The 22,595-nt window shown below is 30.8% G+C and overlaps 1 protein-coding gene across 1 annotated transcript; it reads right to left on the bottom strand.

Annotated features, from left to right (window-relative positions):
* Nucleotides 1-14,293: 14,293 nt before the first annotated feature.
* Nucleotides 14,294-16,792, bottom strand: LOC107410115 (dof zinc finger protein DOF2.1). The gene is made up of 2 exons (XM_048469305.2): nt 16,306-16,792; nt 14,294-15,405 (listed from the first exon to the last, which is right to left on the bottom strand). Exons 1-2 carry the CDS (start codon nt 16,330-16,332, stop codon nt 14,515-14,517), a joined length of 918 nt encoding a protein of 305 aa, XP_048325262.2. The 5' UTR covers nt 16,333-16,792; the 3' UTR covers nt 14,294-14,514.
* Between the last annotated feature and the right edge of the window lie 5,803 nt (nt 16,793-22,595).

Raw genomic sequence — 22,595 nt, 5'->3', positions numbered from 1 at the left:
GATGACGAAAACTTACCATTTTATGTCAACAGGAGATTATGCGTTTTAATGGGATAATATAAATATTCTGCCATTGGTTGTTGTCTGAGTTTAACCGGGATAGTAGTAAATAGTGTGTCATTAATTGTTCTTGAGTTTAACCGGAAGATAATAAAACGTTTTTTTTTAAGAAGTAGAACAGCCAGTAACCATTTAGACGATTGTGAATCAGTGGTCAAAATGCATTTTGGTGTCCTATAATTTCGTCGAGTTTTACTTAGGAGGCTGTAAAAAAAAAATTGACAAATAATATCCTTGATTATCAAATTTGTTAAATGTTAACAGATGGCTGTAAAAAAAAAATTGACAAATAATATCCTTGATTATCAAATTTGTTAAATGTTAACAGATACCGTTAAAAATTGGTGTCATGCTATTTATCGAAGCAAGAAATTGATTTTTTCAATTTTTCTTCCAATTTTTGAAATTATTTTGAGAGAAATATAGTTATAAAATACAAAAATACAAAACACACCGTTTACGCATTAGTTTTTGAACCCAAAAATGATCAGTTTTTTCTTTTCCTTTTTCTTTTTTTATTTTTTTTATTTTTTTTATTTTTTTATTTTTTGTTTCACCAGAGAGAGAGAGAGAGAACTTTGAATAATTTTAGGGCAAAATCACATTCAATTTCAATAATATGCCCCTCAAGTCAACTTTGAACTGCAGCAATATCCCACTACGTATGCCAAAAAATCAAATGACATCTTCTGTCAATATTTGCCATAAAAAATGAGGACAAAAGGCACACACCCTCTGGGAGGACCAAAATGCAAATGCTTGTAATTGATAATTTTAAGCTAAATGAGGATCTGGGAATGATTAATACTGATTTTTTAAAGTATTGAAAAGGTTATATGCCTTTCTTTTGGCCCAGAAACCTATAAAAGAAATGAACACCTTGAATCTGAAGCTCACCTCTCTTCCTTCTCTTGTAAAACCCATTCAAATCATGCACCAATTCAACCCAAAACCTACAAGTTTTTGTCTCCTCCTTTTCGTCCTCTTTATGTCTTCATCTCTTACTCTGATGGGTCTCTGTACATTCCTTGCTAAGGGAGGTGATTATAAGCTGTAATACCCATCTGGCTTGATTTTGTGGATGTTTGTTGTTATGTTTCTTAGTTATTATTTGCTTTAACCATACTGGCATTTATGTAAGAATGGGTCATGTTTTATAGGATGTAGTGATTGAGTAGTTATTTAGCATTTTTACTTATATTTATGGTTGTTTTGTTGAAAGGGATAAGAATGAAGTATATTATTTTGCAGTCTCTACTAAAACTCTTTCTTTCTCTCTTCCCTTCTTCTTTTTCTTTTCTTCTATTTAGGGACCTATCATTGGTATCAGAGCTAGGTTACCCAGTTAAGCTATGGAGACGAGAGCTAAGGCACCTGTTGACTTCTAAATAGAAGTAGAAGAAGCCTTGCGCCAACATGATAGCCGTATCAACAAAATTAACACCAGTCTAGGGCAGATTAACGCCACCATGCAGATTATCTTATCCAATCTACAAGCATTGCATGTCCAGACCTTCAAGAACTCTGAAGACATGATTATCACCGAGTTAACCCATGGGAGTATTCGTCCAACAAACCGAGCCTATACTCTGGCTTCCCACCTCCTACTAGCATGTCGGATGCAAGTCAATCTATAATCAAGTTGGAATTTCCCAGGTTCGATGGTTATGATCCTCAAAGATGGATATATGAAGGTAAGCAATACTTTGAAATTAAGGAGATAGAACCCTTACAACAAGTACAACTGTTTTCATTCCATTTAGATAGGGTGGCACTGCAATGGTATCGGTTGCTCAACTAATTCAAGGACCTCTTACATGGGCTAAATTTATAAAGGTCATCTTACTCTGGTTTGGTCTTCCAAACTACGATGATCGCTCGAAATCCTTTCCACGACTCAAGCAAATCTCCACTGTCAATCAATACCAAACTGAATTTGAGAAGTTATCTCAAAGAATCTAGCATCTTCTTAAACCATTCCTAGTCGGATGTTTTATTGCGGGCTTAAAAGTTAAGATATGTTTAGACGTCAAAGTTACACAAGCAAAATCTCTTTCAGATGCCATAGGTGTGGCACAACTGATTGAGGAATGAAATCTCCTTCAACGAAGAATTCCCGAAGCTCCATGACTACCCAATGTTAGCTACCTACCCAGGATCATAAACCAAACTATTATAGGTCTGTTAGATCTAATATCGACGCTGAAACCACCAAATCCTTCTCCTTTTTGAAAGATTTTGGCTCAGGAAGCACAAGAAAGAAGGTCCAAGGGACTATGCTTCTACTACGATGAGAAATTCACACGAAACACCACTGTCAAAGGCCAAAAATTTTTATGATTGAATATCCGACGTTTTTTTAGGCAGACAAGGAAGCAAAAATTAAAGAGGAAGAGCCGCAAGCTGAAGAACTCATTCCGAAAATCTCCATCCAAGCCATAACTGGAGCCAACCATCCTCAAGCTTTTCATGTCACTAGAGAAATATTCAATTCTATGATTGTCGCATTGATAGATGGGGGTAGTACACACAACTTCATTGATCTTGCACTAGTCAATCAACTCAACATTCATATGGATAAGAGTTGCAAATTACTAGTCATAGTGGCCAATCGTGATCGATTAAAATGTTTAGGGAAGTATCGCAACCTTACTTTAAAGATACAAAATTGCTCAATCTGTTTTGATTTTTATGTCCTTCCAGCTTCTATTTGTCAAATTGACTTAGGAGTTCAATGGCTAGAGACATTGGGACCAATCGAAACTGTCTATAACCAGTTAAGGTGGGTACCTACAACTTTCAGGGAATCAAACGACTGGCCATCTCTGCCTTAATGGATGGAGAATTGTGTGGCAACACGTGGCTTACTTTTTGATGATCTCAATGGCTGTGACAACACCTACCCAAGACTCTCAGCTAGCGGAGTTAACTACCTTGTTAAAGGAATTTAGAGAAGTTTTTGCCATACCTTTGTTACCCTATCGAGCCCTAGTCAGTGATGAAGATATCAATATCGATGGAAATGTCGAGGGTATAATTTTATAGAAACATCGATGGAAATATCGATAAAAATACAAAAACTGTAAATATTTAATTTAGAATACAAAATTTTACATATAAGATAATTAATATAGTAAAATAATATAAAAAGTACAATAATTAAAGTATAATAATAATAATATAGTTAATAAATATTAAAAATTATTGTATGTAAAGAAAATACAGTGCAAATTTAACACCAAAATAATACTAAGATATATGAAATTCTCAAATATAACTCATAATACATCATTAATATATAAAAAATTACTTGGTGCTTCAAATTGATAATCATATCTAGATGTTTACCGTTTCCGTAATTTAGAATTGGTTTGTGTTATGGAATTGAACTAGACTATTAAAAATTTTATCCAATCATATTGAACTAAATTTAAATTATTTTAATTTAATTTATCTAAATTTAAAATAATTCAAGCCAATTCAACCTAGACTTGCAACATAAATGGTCTTTAGAGCAAATTTAAGAAAATATTTTGTTGGTATTTTTCTTCCAGATGAATGTTTGACTTTTAACTCGTTATTTTTGTTTTGAATAGAGGGAAATGAATTGGGAAGAGCATAAGAGCATTAATGGGCCAAGTGGAGAATGACCCAAGTGATAAAACAACACATCATACAAGCCCAAAAATAGAAAAAAAAAATATATATGTATATAAAATAAAAATAAAAAAAGATCACAAACAATCCGATCCACCTCCATTTTTTATTGGAAAAATCTTGTCCACCCAAATCTAAGAGCAAATTAAAAAACTTAGAGCTGACAAAACCCTAAAACCAAAAAATTTATAACTATTTTACTTATTTTATTTTTACAAAATAATAAATTGGGTTGTTCTACATTTCTACTTGAGCCCGATCTCCAAAGAAAAGAACCTGAACTGTATTTTGTCCACATTCACTCCCCAAAAAAATAAATAAAAATAAAACCAGAGAAGTGTCATTACATATCTTTCTCACTCTCTCTCTAAAAGCTTAATAGTCATGGCGGAAACTTCATCTTTTTCGGCAACAACCCTAGAAACCATTCTCCTCCAATAGCAAGAACAAGATAACTTAGCCCAGATTTTCATCAAATTTCCATCGAAAACCGACATCTCCACCGGATTTTCACAATTATCCATAGAAAATCCGAAATTTCCACCGATTGCAAACAATACATGTGATACTTTATGGAAACGATGACATTTCTCCGGCATCACAGACAGATATTTCTTCCCTCCTCCATCGGTGTCGCAGTTCGCGGAAATTCAATATTATCTTTGAAATTTCGATATCCTCAACGATTTTTTCTTCCCTGGCCCCAGTAAGGATATGACCATATCACTATCCATATTATTAGAAGGCTGAAATTGAGTAGATGGTCTAGGAATTTTTGGATACAGGTTTGATTAGACCCAGCCATAGCCATTTTTCTTCACTAGTCTTGCTCGTCAAGAAAGCGGATGGAACATGACGCTTCTATATAGATTTTCGGTCTTTATATGGAATCACCATCAAGAATAAGTATTCAATTCTTATAATTGATGAATTGTTGGATGAGCTCCATGATGCTAAATTCTTTACCAAGTTAGATTTGCAAGCAGGATATCATCAAATATGGGTTAAAGAAGAGGGCATACACAAAACAACGTTTCAAATGCACAAAGGACATTACAAATTTTTGGTAATGCCGTTTGGGCTCACAAATGCCCCTACTACTTTCTAGAGCCTTATGAACCATATATTCCATCCACATCTTCAGAAATTCATTCTGGTATTTTTTTTTTTTAATGACATTTTAATTTATAGTAAAACTTGGGATGACCATTTGGTTCATTTACGGACTGTTTAGCTATATTGTCTGCTAACGAATTATTTGCCAACCAATCCAAGTGTCAGTTTTTTTAGAGTTTCACAGGTTGATTATCTTGGCCATATTATTAATCAGAATGGTGTGAATGTGGATCATGATAAGAATTAGGTAGTAAATGACTAGCCAACGCAGACTACACAGAAGGAGGTTCGAGGATTCCTTGGCTTGGCTAGATATTACAGAAAATTTATTAGTGAATTTGGGGGGATTACTGTACCTCTTACGAAGTTGTTATCAAAAATAGGTTTCCATTGGACACCAAAGGCAAAACAAGCTTTTCTTCCCCTGAAAAAGGTGCTAACTACACCTCCAATCCTGAGGTTGCCCAATTTTACTCAACCTTTTATGGTGGAAATTAATGCTTGTGGCAAAGGAATTGGGGATATTCTTATTCAACAGGACTAGCCTATAGCCTATTTCAGTGAAGCTTTGAAATGATCTGTTTTGTCTTTATCAACTTATGAGAAGGAAATGTTGGCAATTGTGAAAGTTGTTCAAAAGTGGCAACCGTATCTTCTTAGGAAGCCATTTGTAGTTCACATAGATCATAGAAGTCTTAAATATCTTATGGGACAACTGATCACCACTCCCATTCAAGCCTGTTGGTTGCCCAAGTTGATGAGTTATGATTATACTATTGAATATAAGAAAGGTCATCAAAATCATGGGGCAGACGCTTCATCACAGAAAGTGGAAGTTCAATGTCATGCAATCTCCTTGTCCTATTTGGATTAGTAGGATACATTAAAGGAAGAAGTTCGAAAAGATCCCTATTTCTCTACATTTCCTATTGAAGCTCAACCAGCTGCCCAAAGGTATTTTAAAATGGATGGAGTGTGGTTCAAAGGTGAACAAATTTTCTTGAGTCTTATTCCTCATCTGTTGGGGGACATTTTTGGTATAATAGGACTCTTATTTATCTATGAAAAGATTTTTTTGGGCCCAACATGAAATCCTTCGTGAAAAATTTTGTCAAGGAATGTGAAGTTTGCAAGCAAAACAAGGCTAATTATATGAAACCATCAAGATTGCTCTAGCCACTACCTTGTCCTAAGAAAATTTGGACTGATGTTTTTATGGATTTCATTGAAGGGTTACCCTCTTCCCATGGCTGTATGGTGATTATGGTGGTGGTAGACAAACTCTCTAAATATGGCCATTTTGTTCCACTAAAGCATCCTTTAATGCAACCATCATGGTAAGGGCTTACATTATTATGTGGTTCATATCCATGGAATTCCTTCCTCCATCATAAATGACCATGATAAGGTTTTTACAAGTACTTTTTGGAAAACCTTATTTTAGTTTCAGGGATTTACATTGAATATGAGCTCGAGTTATCATCCTCAATCGGATGGGCAATTGAAGGTCGTTAATTGGACTCTCGAGCAGTACTTTCGATGTTTTGTTGGTGACCAACCTCGAAATTAGGTTGACTGGTTAGCTTAGCCTGAATACAATTACAACACATCCAAGCACTCAGCAACTAAAATCTCTCCTTTTGAAGTCGTGCATGAAATTCCACCTCCAACTTTGGTTTCGTATATTCCAGGAACAATGCAAGTACAGGCTGTAAATGAGTTACTTCATGATCAAGCTCAGATTCTAGGGAACTTAAAGCACAATTTGGTTTTAGCACTAGTCCGCATGAAAACTCGGGTTGATCTGCATAGGAAAGAGGTTGAATTTGAGGTGGGTGATTATGTATACCTCAAATTACAACCATATAGGCAGCAATAGATGGTAAGGCATTCTTCTGTTAAGTTGTCTCCATGACTCTTTAGGCCTTGTAAGGTTTTAGGATGAATTGGAGTTGTGGCGTATCGTTTGGAATTACCACCTAATTCTATGGTCCAAAATGTCTTCCATGTAAATTTTCTCAAGAAGCATGAAGGGCCAGTATCGATGGCTACTTTTTATCGGACTTCTTAATTAATGTTGAATTTCAATATCCCCAACCTGAAAGAATTTTGGCTCCCCGTATTGTCAAAACAGGGAAATATCGACCTTGAACTGAACTACTTGTTAAATGGCTTGGTTCATCGGAGGCAGATGCAACTTAGGAGAACCAATGATGTTTTCAACATGCTCATCCCCAGTTCATCCATGAGGACAAGGATGGTTAAAGCGGGGAAGGTTGATAGGTCTCTGCACATTCCTTGCTAAGGGAGGTGATCATAAGCTATGATACCCATTTAATATGGTTTTGTGGATGTTTGATATTATGTTTTTTAGTTGTTATTTGCTTTAGCCATATTAGCATTTATGTAAGAATGGGTCCTGTTTTATAGGATTTAGTGGTTGAGTAGTTATTTAACATTGTTATTTATATTGATGGTTGTTTCATTGAAACGGATAGAAATGAAGTATATTACTTTACAATCTCTACTGAACTCTTTCTTTCTCTCTTCCCTTCTTCTTCTTCTGTTCTTCTATTTAGGGACCTATCACCCTTTTCTCCTTCATCCAATCCCTGTGTCAATCCTCTGTCTTCTGATTTCCGATAACGATAACGCGGATGACTTTGGCATCATCTGTACATCAGATCCCTTTCTTCTTTTACCTTGTGGAATGTGTCCTACCCTTCATCCTCAATTGATCCCTCACCAATTGGAAACCACAAGCATTTATATATATATATATATTCCATAAATTAAATTCCATTTGTTTACTCAAATAATTATTTAAAAAATTAAAAGAGAATTTCATGATGAGCATCTAAGAAGTGGAGAATTAAATTGGAAAAAATCATGGTCTAGTGAGGAGTCTATCTTTGGAAGTGGGCATTAGAACGAGACTCAAATTCATTCAATAAATCTCCAAACAAAGAAACTAAACAGAGTGAGAGAGAGAGAGAGAGAGAGAGAGAGAGAGAGAGAGAGTAGTTCCAAAAAAGGTGAGAACATGACCATCCATGAAAGCATATAACCAAAATAGTTTCGGTTCAACTATTAATCCAATTGCAAGATCATCGAATTTATGGGTCAAAATCCTAATGAGTTTCAATTCACCCAATGAGTTTTGCAAGATCAACAAAGCTAATACCATAGTTTCAATTCACCCAAGAAAGCTGGTTCTTAACAAGAGTGCTGAAATTTCAATTCATCGATATTTCAGCCAGAAATCGAATCAGATGATTTTGTAATTAGACAAAATGGTGAGTTTTAAGGGTTTTAGGATTTTTTAACCATTAAATGTAAATTAATTGCAAAAAATGGAAAAGAGAATAATAATAAAATAAGAGGTCACGTGAGCTGCATATGACTTTTTTGTATGGTCTCTATTAACTTTTAACATATTTGGACTAAAATGTAAGATTTTTAAAACTAGTGTCTATCAACATTTTTTTTTTAACAGCTCCTAAGTGAAAATTTAGTGAAATTAAAAGGTACCAATGTGCATTGTGGCCTTTTTTTTCTTAGAATTTGGTGCAATTGACCAACTAGTATTAAACCTATTATGCATGTAAACAATCAGAAAATTCTTACATCAAGATTGTTCGAATGGAAACTATCAGAATCTCCATTATAAGACTTTAAATCTCTTTAAGAGTTGAAATTTAAAGATACATTGGGGATCTAAATGAGTTCTAACAAGGTTCAATTTGCTCTTTTATGGTTTACTTTTTCATTAGATTTATAGATTCATGTTAATCCAAAATACATTTTTAAAATCTTGAACCTTGAATTCTTGAAATAATTCAAGGGCCAATAAATAAAGATCTGATAGAAAATTCATCAGGATATCTTAATATGAGATTGATTGTACAAAACAAATAGATGCTTCTTGATCATCACTCTTTTTTGATAAAAATTGAAGATAACACCGTAAAAATGGATCGTTCATTTTTATAAATTTTGTTAAGTGCCAAATAATGATTTACACACACACACACACACACACATATATATATATATATTTGATCATTTACAATAATTTTCCTCCACTTTAGTATCTCAAATTCATGATGTCATAGCTATAGGTGTAAATGGATTATTAGCTCAGTCCAGATACCATCATTGTTTCTTCTTCAGGAAAAGAAGTTCATGACCCATAGGCCTTCTACCTCCAAACGACATGGCTACGTCAGGCTTTCAACCATTGTGAAAAATTCCCTACTGCTGCCTCCCATAGAAGTCTGGGCTGTGTCTTAATCTTAGTGTGGTTGATCATCGTCTTAGAGCAACTATTGATCATTGTTTTGGTAAGCTATTGCCTCACCAACTAGCTAATCAAACGTGAGCCCTTTCTCGAGCAGATTCCTCCTTTTGCATATCACTTTTGGACACACACACACACACACACACACATATATATATAATGGGATAACAATTATCAAGATATTTGATAAATTTTATTATCAAAAAAAGATATTTGATAAATACTTTTTGACAAATCATAGTGGCCTCTATCCACATGATTAATCATTAAATTATATACTCAATAGAAGATTATATTTGTCAAATATATTGGTACACAAAAACAGTGCCTATATATATTACTCATACAAGTAACCAATTTGAATATAGATCCATAATTTTTTAAATTTGAGAAATAATAATAATAATAAATGATCGAAACTTGACTAGCTAAGTTTTTTGAAAAATTGTTCAGAAAAAAAAAATCATGTTCAAGGGGCTTTTCATAATAATAATAATAATAACAACAATAAGTTTAAAGGGGCTGGCTGATTCTATATAGCAATGTTTGTGACAAAGATTTTATCATATTGTTCATTCAATGAGTTAGTATATGATCTTAACTACACAAAACTTGATGTTTGTTGTATGGTAAACCTAAGTATATAGTAGGGAAAACTCGTTTAAAAAAAATTTATAGTGGCATTTGCATTTGTGATACGAATAGTCCGACTCGAGGGAAGATATCTTTGATGGTCTATTTGTTGTGTGTATTTCATATTCGAACTCTGTAGTAGTCAATACCCCATCAACAAAACAAGTTAAGAAAAATAAATAAATAAATATCTTAGTTCCAGTAAGTTATATTCATTCACATAGATGTCAATCAAGTTTTCACTAGGATCTTGCGCCATGCCCCACAACCATTAACATGTTTTCCTAATTACAGATAAAAAAAAAAAAAAATTTAACTGCAGTCCTTAAAATTTACCTTAATTCAATTTTAACTTTTCGACTTTCAGATATTTAAACTGTAGTTTGAGATATTCCATTACAGTTAACTGTTAAAGGATAAATATGTAATTATATATTTTAAAAAATAAAATATATTATTATTATATTAAAAAAATAAAATAAATTAACAAAATTTTTTTTTTTAATCTTCTTTTCTATTTCCTTTCCCCCATTCTCTTTCTTCTCATCTCTCTCTAAACCAGATTCCACTCTTCTTTTTCCTTGGCAAATAAAATATATATATATATATATATATATATTTATGTATGTATCTCCCAAAGGCTCTTCTTCTCCTTCTTCTTTTAGGTTTATTTTTATCTTCTTCAAATAATACTCCAGAGCAAATGGTGGACTATTGCAAGTTTTCATGGATTGGACTTGAGAACTGGAAAATTGGTAACAATCACAAAGACAGGCAGAGAAATTATGTTTGCATTGTGAGAAAAAATTTGAATGAATAAGTGAAGGGAAATCTATAAAATATGCATAAATTATATCTGCTAGATCTGTCGTCTTTAAATTTTATTTTTAATTTTTAATTTTTAATTTTTTTGAGAAGAGTTGAAACATATTGGAACCTTTTTTTTTTTTTTCCTGAAAACAAAATCTATTGGAACTTGGAAGGATTTTTTTTATTTAATTTTTCTATATCTATATATTTTATTTTTCTTACATTTAGATGAAATCAGTTAAAAGGATTTTTTTTTATTTCTTTCTATTCATATATATATATATATATAGAATGAGATTTTTTTTTTATTTTTTGCCAAAGAAAGAGATTTTTTTTGGACTCATTTAAAAAACTTTAGTCTTTTTCTATATAAAGTCTTTTATTTCTTATTTTATAAATCAAATACTTATTTTTTGAAGAAAAAATTGTAAACTAAATTTAATATTTTTAAATAGGTAAATATTTATCAAGAAATGAAATGTGTGTGTGTGTGTGTGTGTGTGTGTGTGATAACATATTTTATTGTAAAGTGACAAAATTATTTGTTTTTTAAGTTAAATATTTACATCAATATATATTAATAATTATGAAATATATTGTAAATAAATAAAATAAAAAGGAAATTAATTATTAAGGGTACAAAGTTAATTTAAGTTGTCACATAGGATAGAGAAGGGAAAGTCTCAAAATGGCAATTCAATAGTAGGAATTATAATTGAAATGTTTGAAAGTTAGAGAACTGAAATTGAATTAAGGCAAACCTTAGGTATGCAATTGAAATTTTTCCTACACATAATTGGGAAACTGAACAAACTAATCAATTAAATACAATAATATTATAAATATAATATAACACATATATATATATATATATATATATATAGTTTTACTATAAAAAGTATATGAATTCATGCTTTATAGTAAAATTTTATCTATTTATATATATATATATATATATATATATATATATATTTATATAGTCAGAATACACTCAACCAACATGTTAACTAATTGATTATGATAAATTCGATTCAATTTTGTAGTTTTTCTTTTGCAGTACTTCGACATAACATGAGCGTGAAAGGAGTTCAAGAATCAATTTTCCAATTCAAAGTCACTAAAAACCCTGACTTAAAATAATAATATTTTTGAAGCTGCTTCGATATTTTCCTATCCATGTAATTTTTGTTAATTTTATCAATATATATACAGTCAGGTTCACATAAGAACGATATAATACTTTTAATATTAGATTTTCCTTTATTAGTTTTAGAATGGCATCAATGGTCAATATTTAAAATTCAAAAATCATAAAATATGAATTTAGTGATACATTAAAATCTTATATAGAAAAAGTAAATCCTCTCGGGATTAGTGATTAATAAATGTAATTTTAAATCTCAAATATTGATGTAATCTAAGGGCTAAAAAAAAAAAATTCAACCTGATTTTGTGTTTATATATTTATATGTACACAAGAATTTTCATGTCAAGATCTAAAGTCTTTTAATTATTTTAATATATGAGATTTATAGGTGCGATGTAGTTTGGGTTTATATGAGTACATACAATGTTCATTCTGCTTTCTAAAGTTTTAGTATTTCATTAGACCCATTTAGTCCACTATTACATTTTTAAAATCAACCATTAAATCAAATCTAAAGTTAATAATAAAAGTCATGATAGGATAATAAATAATTGATACAGATTATATAGAACCTAATGCAAATAGACCATAATTAGTGGCTTGAGTTGATTTTATTATTATATATACATATATATATATATATATATGCACAACTATGCTCCTATAATTTGCTATCAGATCTTTCTCTTTCAATCTCTAGATCACTTTAAAAGATTGAGATTTATAGTCTATCGGACCTTTACAAGATTTACTTTTCCTGGGTATAATTTTAATATATTACTAAATCTATATTAGATTATTTTTGAATTTTCAAATACTAATTTTTAAAGTTATTCAAAAACTTATAAAATAGAACATGATATTAAAACAATCAGGTTGAGCTAATATGACAATAAACCAATGGAGAAGAACTATGACAAATAACCATCTACAACCGTCAGATTATGAAAATCATGCAAATCTAATGGTTGTGGATGCTATCGCTCACAATTGGTATTTATAAATCTCATACTATATCATTTCTATCTATAGATTTATATACAATCAATCATATATTAGAATGGATTTTTCATTAGAACGTTTATTAGATTGCTTAAAGGTTAAATTTTAAAGATGCATTTGAGGTATTTTAAAATATGGAAATTCTAAAAAGGCAAAATGAACTATGTTAGAATTTGTATAAATCACAAATATTTAAATCTCTACTTTTAAAAAGATTCAAAAGTTGATAAAGAAAATTTTAATAAATTTTTCATTAGAATGTCTTGATTAGAGATTAACTATATATACATATATATGTATATATATATATATATATATATATATATATATATTTAGATTGATATAGCGAAAGAGCTAAAATCAAAGGTTAAAAATCAACACCCATTTACCCCTCTATACTCATTACCACAGAATGTTTTCTTTACCTTCTAGACCAAAACAAAAAAAATAAAAAATAAAAAATAAAAAAACCAACCCTCTAAACTCTTGTTTCTTTATCAATTCAAACTATCAAACAATGCAGAATTTTTCTTTGTAAAGGTAATGCGAGAATTTATTTATAAAAAAAAATAAAGGTGAGAAATTTTGTATATATACTTAGATAAAATTGCATAATTGAACTAATAGGATGACAAATAATAGTTATGGGCATTGTTTGAAATGCAGGTAACATTTGAACTAGATTTTTATTTTATTTTATTTTTATTTTTTTAGAGAAAGCTAGACTAGAGTATTTTTTATCCAATCAAATTTGGATAAGTTTTTAAATAATCAAATTTGATTATATCAAACTTAAAGTGTAAAGTCCAATCTTGTATTATGGACCAATAACACATTAAATAATAGTTCAAAAACTTTCAAAATCAATGTCTATCCTCCATAACTTACCTCATCGATATACTTTAAAACCATTGATGACTGACTCGTACCAAATATGAATCGGCATAGGAGATCATTACAAAGTCATCATCAGATTGCCATCCATTTCCTGATACAGATAGCTCCCTACCTACTGCGCAACCATTATGAAAAATATATTTTAATATATTCTTGAAATGAAAGTTCCCAGCCAAGTTCGCCAAGAATATATTAATTATTAGAAAAATAAAATTTTAATCCTGTCTTAGTTGCATTAAAAAACTGATTACTTAATGACTATTCTCTCACGCCCAAATCCTAAGTTGGATTTGGTAAAGAATGAGAAAGAAAATCCACACCGAAATTGGTGCTCATGCTTTCACTGAAATCCTAATGCTTAGGAAAAAGAGAAAAAAAACTCCATCAGTCCCATTATCATATAATTATTCCAGTTTTAATTCAGTAATAATAATCTTTTTTTATATTATATTCTTAAGAATCTACCTGAAAATAAGAAACAATCATGGCAGAATATCTTGAAAACATCGTTCACACTCAACCTCCAATGTACTCCTGCATCACCACCTTTTAATACGTCAGAGAGTTCAGACTGCACAAACCATGAAACATCATATTCAAACTTCACTCTTTTTCAATTATCTCCTGTAAGGGAAATTATTTTAAAATTCCAATCACTGAGCTTCTTTGACTTGGTTAGAAAAACAAATATATGAAATTTCATTAATTAGTTTATCCAAAACAAAAAACAAAAAACAAACAAAACAAAAACAAAAACTAAATAAAGAACTCTAAGGATTAAGACTGAAATTTGAGTCTAAATAGTGAAGAAACTCTATGCTTTTTTTTTTTTTTTTTTTTTTTTTTTTTTGGTTTCTTGAAGATAGATACTAAAAAAGAGTAATCCAAAGGACTACATTAGGGGGCTATTGAGAAGCCCATGCCAAGAAGGCGTCATTCCATTCCAGCTTTCTCTTCCAGTATCAAAATCACCCAAATTGTTTCCATGATGATCTCCACCATTGTTATTCATCTGCCAAGGAAAACCCCACAAGATCCTGTTCTCATTGTCTCTTCCATGACACAACTCTTGCTTCATTGTTGTGACTGTCACTGCTGTTGTTGTTGCTGCATTGCTGCTGATTTCTTCATATGGATGCAAACCCATCTCTGAACTAACCGCACCACCACCATTTTCAACCTCTCCAATATTTCCATTCCCAAACCCATAATACAAATTCTGGTAGTGATTTTGGGATTCAAGAAACCCATTCCTCATTGCATCAATAAAGCCAGCAGGGTTTGTAGTGTTAATCCCAGAAGGGTTTCCAAGAATATCACAATGGGTGCTGGTAGGGTTTCCCAAAATAGAAAGATCATGCTCATCATAACCCAACTGACCACATGACTGCTTTTGGAGCCTAGCAAATGCAAGGGTGAGGTCATTTGAGTCATATGTTAAGGGTGGGAGGTTTGAGAGGGGATTGGAATTGGGTGTGAGTGGTTGATCTTGTACCCTCTTTGATGATGATGATGATGAAGATGATGATGATCTTTTGTTCTTCCTGCACCCTCCACCCACTGGAACATTTCTTAGTGTTCCTCCTTTTGTCCAATACCTTCTGCAGGATTTGCAGAAGTACCTTGGTTGTGTGAGGCTGTAGTTGTTGTAGTAGCAGAACTTGGTGTTTGTGGAATCACATCTTGGGCATTTTAGAGCTTGCTCTGGGTGTGGCCTTGGTTTTCTTTCTTGCTGTGCTTTTGTGTTCACCAACATGTTTTCTAATGAATGAGAAGGCATTTCCTGAGGAGAAATTTTTAGCAAGAAAATTTTGTAAGACATCAGTGAGAAACAGACAGGTACATATCAGAAAACAAATTAAGGAAGAATATATACTGGATATATATATCTATATTTATATTCTTAAAAAAGCACATTACATGAGTTCATATATGGAGAGAATCAATGTCATATAAGGATGGATAAATATGAGGATTTATTATTATTATTATTATTTTCTTTTTTTCCCTTTTTTTTTGGTTGGGCAAAGCTAAGGCTAAAGACCTTGAGAGGGGATTTTGAGTTACAGGTTTCAATCAAACTTGGTATTGGTTTCCTAGAAAATTGGCAGATCAAATTTGGGGTAAAGTGTTTAAAACTTTGTAATTTGCAATTTTTTTCTTTTTTTTTTTTTCCTCTTTATCACAAAGACAAAAGGGATTTCCTCTCATTTAAGCAATTCTAAGAAACTTACTTCGCCTGGTTTGTCATGTTAAAAGAAAATTTCTTATTTTTCAACTCCAAGTGTGAAGAACTACTCCTCTATTTGATTAAAACTCAGAACTTGATCACCAGCAAAACCTTGTATAATCATACAATAGTCCACAACGAAACTACTAATTTTTCCACTTTGAAAAACAAAAGCAAGAAAAAGTATCACAAAGGATGAAAGAGCGGATAACAAAGCTCAAATCCATCTTCAGTGATATAACAAAAAAAATAATAATAATAATAAAAAGAACTTTCAGATACTCAACTAAAAACTCAGTTTTGCATCTTCTTGAATTAGACACAAAAATCAATTAACAAAACCAGGTAAAAAGAACTATAAAAGGGATAAGAGAAAAGGGCAAAAGTGTAGTGAAAGGAAAAAAAAAAAAAGGAAAGAAGATCAAAATCAACAGCTTCTGATCATCATCCTACCTGATGCTGTCCACTTGAAGGATCCATAACATGAAATCAAACAGTACTCTCCTGATCAGTTTTTTGAAAGAGAAAAACTTCGTATATATATGTTTGACAACAAAGAAAGTGGTAAAGAATTTAGAAGAAAAAAGAGGAGGATAGCAGATAGAGTATAACCAAAAGAAAAAAAAGACACTGTTCGATGAATTTCAAATGAAGGAAAAGGAGTAGAGGGACGGGGCTATGGAGTCATGCAAAAGTGAGGAAATAGAGCCACCCCTCTAAATATATAAAGCAAACCCAGAAGAGAGAGAATGTGTTTAGTGAGAGAAAGCTTGAGATATAGAGAGAGAGAGAGAGAGAGAGAGAGTAATGATGGGTTTGCCGTACGAGATGATCGATGAGGTTAGCTTGCACGCAGAGAAAGTATTAAGAAAATTCGAGTCCCACCTCCTCTCTCTCTCTCTCTTGCAAACACACACACACATACAAATCTGTTCTGCAACGGTTTCATATATGAATGAATGAATGAATTCAGCCAGCCAAAGAAAGACCCACCCAGCCCCACCACCACCCCTCTCTCTGTCACAGTCTCATTCTTCATGTGGGTCCCCCTCTCGCGTGGATGCAACTATTTGTGGACCCCACACAGACCCCTCCTCCCTCTTCCTCCTCCTATGGTCCCCACCTCCCACTACTACCAGTAGTACCTCTCTCTCTCTCTCTCTCTCCTGATCTCAATTCATCGCCAAAAACTCTTTTTTTCTCTTCACCCGACCCAGTCTTATCCCTAGCACACCAACACAAACCTCGTGTTTCAAAAAACATAAAAACGAAGATTAAAAAAAAAAAAAAGCAAAAACATTAAAAACAAAGAAAAACAGAGATTTGGTCTAAGAATAAGAAGGGAGGAGGAGTAGTAGGTATTTTTGGACTGTTGTGAGGATGGGTGGGGGACCCATTTTTGAAGAAATTGAAAAAAATTGATTGATTCAATTTGTTGCTGAGGTTAATTGGGGGGTGTGTGTGTGGTGTGGTTGTTTTTGTTGAAGGTTCTGATGATGTGGACCGTATGGTAATGATGGTTGGACATGCAGGGGGACACTGGTGACAGTGACAGAGGATCTTGATTTTTGCCTATTACATTCATATATCCCACTATCAGAAGAAGCCCCTTTGCTTTGCTTTGCTTTGCTTTGTTATCTGGCTTTGCTTTGCTTTGGCTTCCCAGTGGTCCTTCTGAGAACATTTTCTGACTTGTCCTTATCATTTTCAAAGTGTACACGTCATAATCAACCATTATTTTGTATCAAATTGTACTGCTTCCCTCTTAGGTTCGTATCTTCACCACTCTATCCAATCCAATACTTTCAGTACCAAATAAAAAAATAAAAAATGAAAAAAAAATTTGAAAATGCAAAATTGCATAATAAAGCTCATATATATATATATATATATATATGATGCTTGTTGTTTGTCGTCTTGTAATTAACTCATGAAATTTAATTATTTACTTTAAAATTTATAAATTGTATATATAGAGAGTTTATTAAGTTTAAGGTTTTGAGAACTGTTTAATTAAAATAAATCTAATTTTAATGATAATTTACGTTATATAACAGTTTAATCATTCATCTTAAAATTCACAAATTGTATATACAGAGAGAGTTTGATTAAGTGTAAACTTTTCAAATCTATATATTTGGAATAAACATAATTTTAATGATAATTTACTTTTTAATAGTTTAATTTTTTAGAAAAAATGATAATTCAATTATATTAATCTGATTTATTTTTAAAATTTTACAATATTATTTCTAGTGAAAAATTATCCTAATGAATTTGTTTACCTTAACAATTGCACAACTAAGGCAGGGTAATTTCAAACCCACTATATATATATATATATTCATCAAAACGACAAATAAAATGTGTTAGTTTTGTGTTATGGTTGGAGTTAGATTAAACTAGAGAAAAAGGAAAAAGAATTATTTACTCATTTATATGAAAACTTAAAATTTCAAAATTTACAGCATTTTCTATTCTCATTTTTCAAATTATAGTTTTTTTTTTTAGCATTATTATTCTTTTAGTCAACAAATAGTAGTGAACATTTTATACATCTCAGATGATAATATAAAGAATATAAAAAATTCAGCAGTTTCATATATGCCACTATCACCATCAGTTTAAAGCAGCTATAGCCATGCATGTATCTTTATAGCAAAACAGACAAACAATTTGGCTTCTTTTTTACCATCAAAATCAACATGATTAAGGGCAAGTTTGAATGCTCTTATAGAAAATGAACTCTTCAGTTTTAGGTTCTAAATTAATCATTCATAGGATCCTGCATTTACTTAGCAATCAGGAAACAGCTTTTCTACCACTTGATGAAACTCTATCTAGATTGGTTCTTTGACAAAGAAAATTAAATTAAATTAAAAGCACTAGCTTAGCCCCTATATTATCAAACCAATACCCATCGTTGAATCCAATTTCTTTTAATGGTAACATCTAAGCAAAAATCTTAAAGAAATTATAATAACAAAAAGAGAGAGAACTTAGACTAGTCCACATGCAACTCATTATGATGATGGTGATCAGCGAATGAGATAGCGATCAAACGGTCTATATTCAGCCACCTTTACATGTCTAGAAAATTACCATTTATAGGCCAAGATTCTTGGAGTGACGGGTGGGAAAAACAATGTACCAACCAAAATTCTACCTGCTATACCATCTGTCAGAAATCCAAAGAAAAAATAATAAACAAACAATGATTGATACCCACCATGATAACCTTTGGATCCTAGGAAAATTTTGTTTTTATTATATTATTATTATTATTTTGCTTAGGCTCCACCCCATTTCGAGAAAGAAAATTGGTAAGCATTCTTTTGTTGATCAAATAAACAAATCGAAATCAAAAGCAAGAAAAATAAAAATAAAAAATAGAAAAATGTGTTTGATGTACATGATCACAGTTCACAAGCAGCACCGCACTATGGGTACAAACGTTGTGATGGGTGGGCCACAGATGAGATGTGGGGGCCATTGGCAATGAACATCATAGGGATCAGTCAAATAGGTTGACTGGTCAAATTGATTGGTCAAATAGAAAACTGGAGGGAGACAAAGAGAGAAAGAGAGAGAGAGAGAGAGAGAGAGAGAAATAAAAATAAAAATAAAAGGTAAAGTAGATAGGAAACTGTGCCATGGGGACATATGTTTAGTATAGGGTTTGCATCTTCTGTGAAGAAAAGAATCTGGATTTTGTCACTCCCACACAGAATCTGTTTCGCTTGGGTTTTTGATATCTCACTGTTCCTTAGATATACTAACTCATTCAAACATTGGGAAATTGTCAAATTTACGGTCTGTTTAAATTGCCTGGTTTTTTCTAGACAATGTTGGTATAAAAAATACTGCTGTGTTAAAAACTGAGAGGAACTTTAATAGCATTTGATGACAAAGATTTGGAGAAAATGTCTTTGGAAACAAAGTTCTAATTAAAGCCTGTTTTCTTTTCTATTAATGTTTAATCATTGGGGTAAAGAGTTTTCAAAGAGGAGGATTATAAATAGAATGACCCCTCTATTAGGACTCTCAATTTCATCAATCAAACAATCAGTGGCTATGCAAGTAGTTTTTTTGTTTCAGAAATCTGTTTTGTATGTTTTGGGAAAAGTACTTCTGGCAAGAATATTATTAGGAGAAAGCATTTTGATTGATTGGGTAAGTAGTCAAAGACTAAAAGGATATATAGTATTTATATATTCTTAACCTAATAGGGGTCGGGGTCTTTTAGCACCAATAAAAATAAAATAAATAATAAATAATAACGGGAGTCAAGGTCTAAAAGTTCTTACTATATGGACTTTTTAATTTTAAACTATTGAAACTTGATTTGATCGACAATTTTTAATGCATATTTGATTTATACTTAATTTGTCTTTATTCGGAAAATGCGGTGGTATTAATTATTATGTTGGAATGTTAGTTGTAATATCCTACATTTTTTGATAATGGTATCTAGCATACATATAGTTACTAAAGTAGATTTTTAAAATTTCCAGTCAGTCTTCTTGTCCACATTTTTTTCCATTTATTTTGAGTAATTTTATATTTCAATATTGGGATGTATATATTTCAAAATAAAAATACTGGGGATGCATAAATTCTTCTTAATGCCATATAAAATACATATTTAAATAAATTTATTTTTAATTGGTGCGGCATAATTTTTATTCATTTAAATTTAAATTTAATTCTCCCACAATGAATTTTCATGCAGGCATATACAAAATTTTGTGATAATCTCACATCCCCTAAAATTCACTTCAACTTCAACAAAATATCAACTAATTTAATAAATACCAATTTAATTATGTCCTTGCAGGGGTATCGACAGTAGAGATTGATATTAAACTTAGGGTAATACCTTAAATTATTAGACTTTTTGTATTTTATCATTGAAATTTCAAAAAGTGCTACATTGTCCTTTGAACTATTGTGTTTTTGTCACTTGGGTCCAATTTTTCAATTGTACAAAATAAATTTGACAAAATTTAGGCATACATACAAGTTAAAAATGAAATAAAACAATTTTTTGATAGAGTTACTTTAGTTATATATGATTAATTTCATTAAATCCATATTTTTATTTTTTTATAATAAAATCGATCTTTTAAAATGCATAATTTTAAGTGACAAAGAACAATTACTAGTTCATAAGGCAATATAAAACCTTTTGTAGTTTCATGGGTGAATTGCAAAGTATATAATAGTTCAAGAACTAAGTATATTTAATCCTTAATGAATACAAATCAAAAGAGATTGACTCACTTGGTAAATCATTTATATCTACATTTAGAATATTATGGATTCGACATACTAGAGTTTGGGGGGAATTGTTATAAATGAAAAAAAAAAAAAAAAAAACTTATGAGGTATTTACGCATGAGAGTTAGAAAGAATTTTCTAAAACCAACAGAAAAATAGATCATATTTTTTTAAGAAAAAAGGGTTCAGTGAATTTATGTCAAATCCTTTGGGCTTTGAAAATCATAAATTCAAAAAAAACTTTATGATATCAAAAAATTATAGGAAAAATTACAAAATATCACTCTCAACTTTCTTAAGGTTTCAGTTTTTCACATAAACTTCATTTTGAACCAATGTCCCCTTGAGCCAAATTATGCATGTTGTAAAATTGCTTCCTCTTTCAAAATCTTATGTCTGAATTTAACAAAATTGACCTACTAATGTTCAACTTGGTAATTACTCATATAAACAATATAAATTCATTTTTGTTTTCTTTTGGTTAATTTTTTTCAATTAAGTTTAACAAAAAAATTACAAATTAAACGTGTATTATTTATATTAGTTGCAAAATCGAATCCTATTTGGTTATTTACGAAAATCTGGCAAAACTTTTTAAGGAAAAAGCAGTATTTGATATTACACTATTGCTTTATGGATAAGGGGAGAAGCTTAAAAAAAATTATGGGCCAAATTGAAATATGGATGAAAATAGAGAGGAGTCTTTTATAATTTTTTAAGAAGTTACACAAGTTGAATTTATTTGTAAAAACTCAAATTTGTAAATGTATTAAAAACTTTAATATATATATCGTGAGAGAGAGAGAGAGAGAGAGAAAGAGTAAAGCTCACATTATGATAATATAATGATTTTAATATTATGTTTTTCTTTATTAGTCTTTAAATCATATCAAAAGTTATAATTCAAAGTTTAAAAAGTGATTTAGATTTAATATATCAAAACTTTATTTAGTGAAAATGAACATTGATAAGATCTGATAAGTAATAAATGTAATTTAAAATTTTAATTATTGATGTGATCCGAATATTAGAAAAGAAAGCTCTCACTTTAGCTCTGATATTAAAAGCCTGATTTCACCCTGATTGTATATATATATATATATATACAAGAATTCTCTAATCACATAATCTCTGATTTTATAAAATCTGGGATTTTTATGTGACAAGTGCTAACAATTATCATATTTTATTTAAGTTTTATATTTGAATTCAAAATTAATTATCATATAAGTACCCATGATTTAAGTAAATCAAATATTCCTTGATAATAGACATACTTTATACAATTAAGCTCAAATCATGTTCTTAATATTAAACTTATTTTTCAACTCTTAGATTACATGATTTAAATTTATATTTAGTAATCATCGTATCCAATAAATTTTTTTTTTAAATAAAATTTTAGTATGTTATTAAATTTATATTTGACCACTTTATAAATTTTAAATCTTAATTATTGATAT

The sequence above is a fragment of the Ziziphus jujuba genome, chromosome 10 (assembly GCF_031755915.1).
Source record: "Ziziphus jujuba cultivar Dongzao chromosome 10, ASM3175591v1".
NCBI lineage: Eukaryota > Viridiplantae > Streptophyta > Magnoliopsida > Rosales > Rhamnaceae > Ziziphus > Ziziphus jujuba.
The sequence above is the reverse complement of the archived record's forward strand: the minus strand, read 5'-3'. Positions and strand labels throughout refer to the sequence as shown.

Bases quoted from the DNA above. Each gene is read 5' to 3' on its own strand.
- LOC107410115 (XM_048469305.2), bottom strand. From the start codon at position 16,332: ATGGATCCTTCAAGTGGACAGCATCAG. The intron at 15,406-16,305 runs GTAGGATGATGA...ATTTCTCCTCAG, and splicing joins CTTCAAGTGGACAGCATCAG to GAAATGCCTTCTCATTCATT.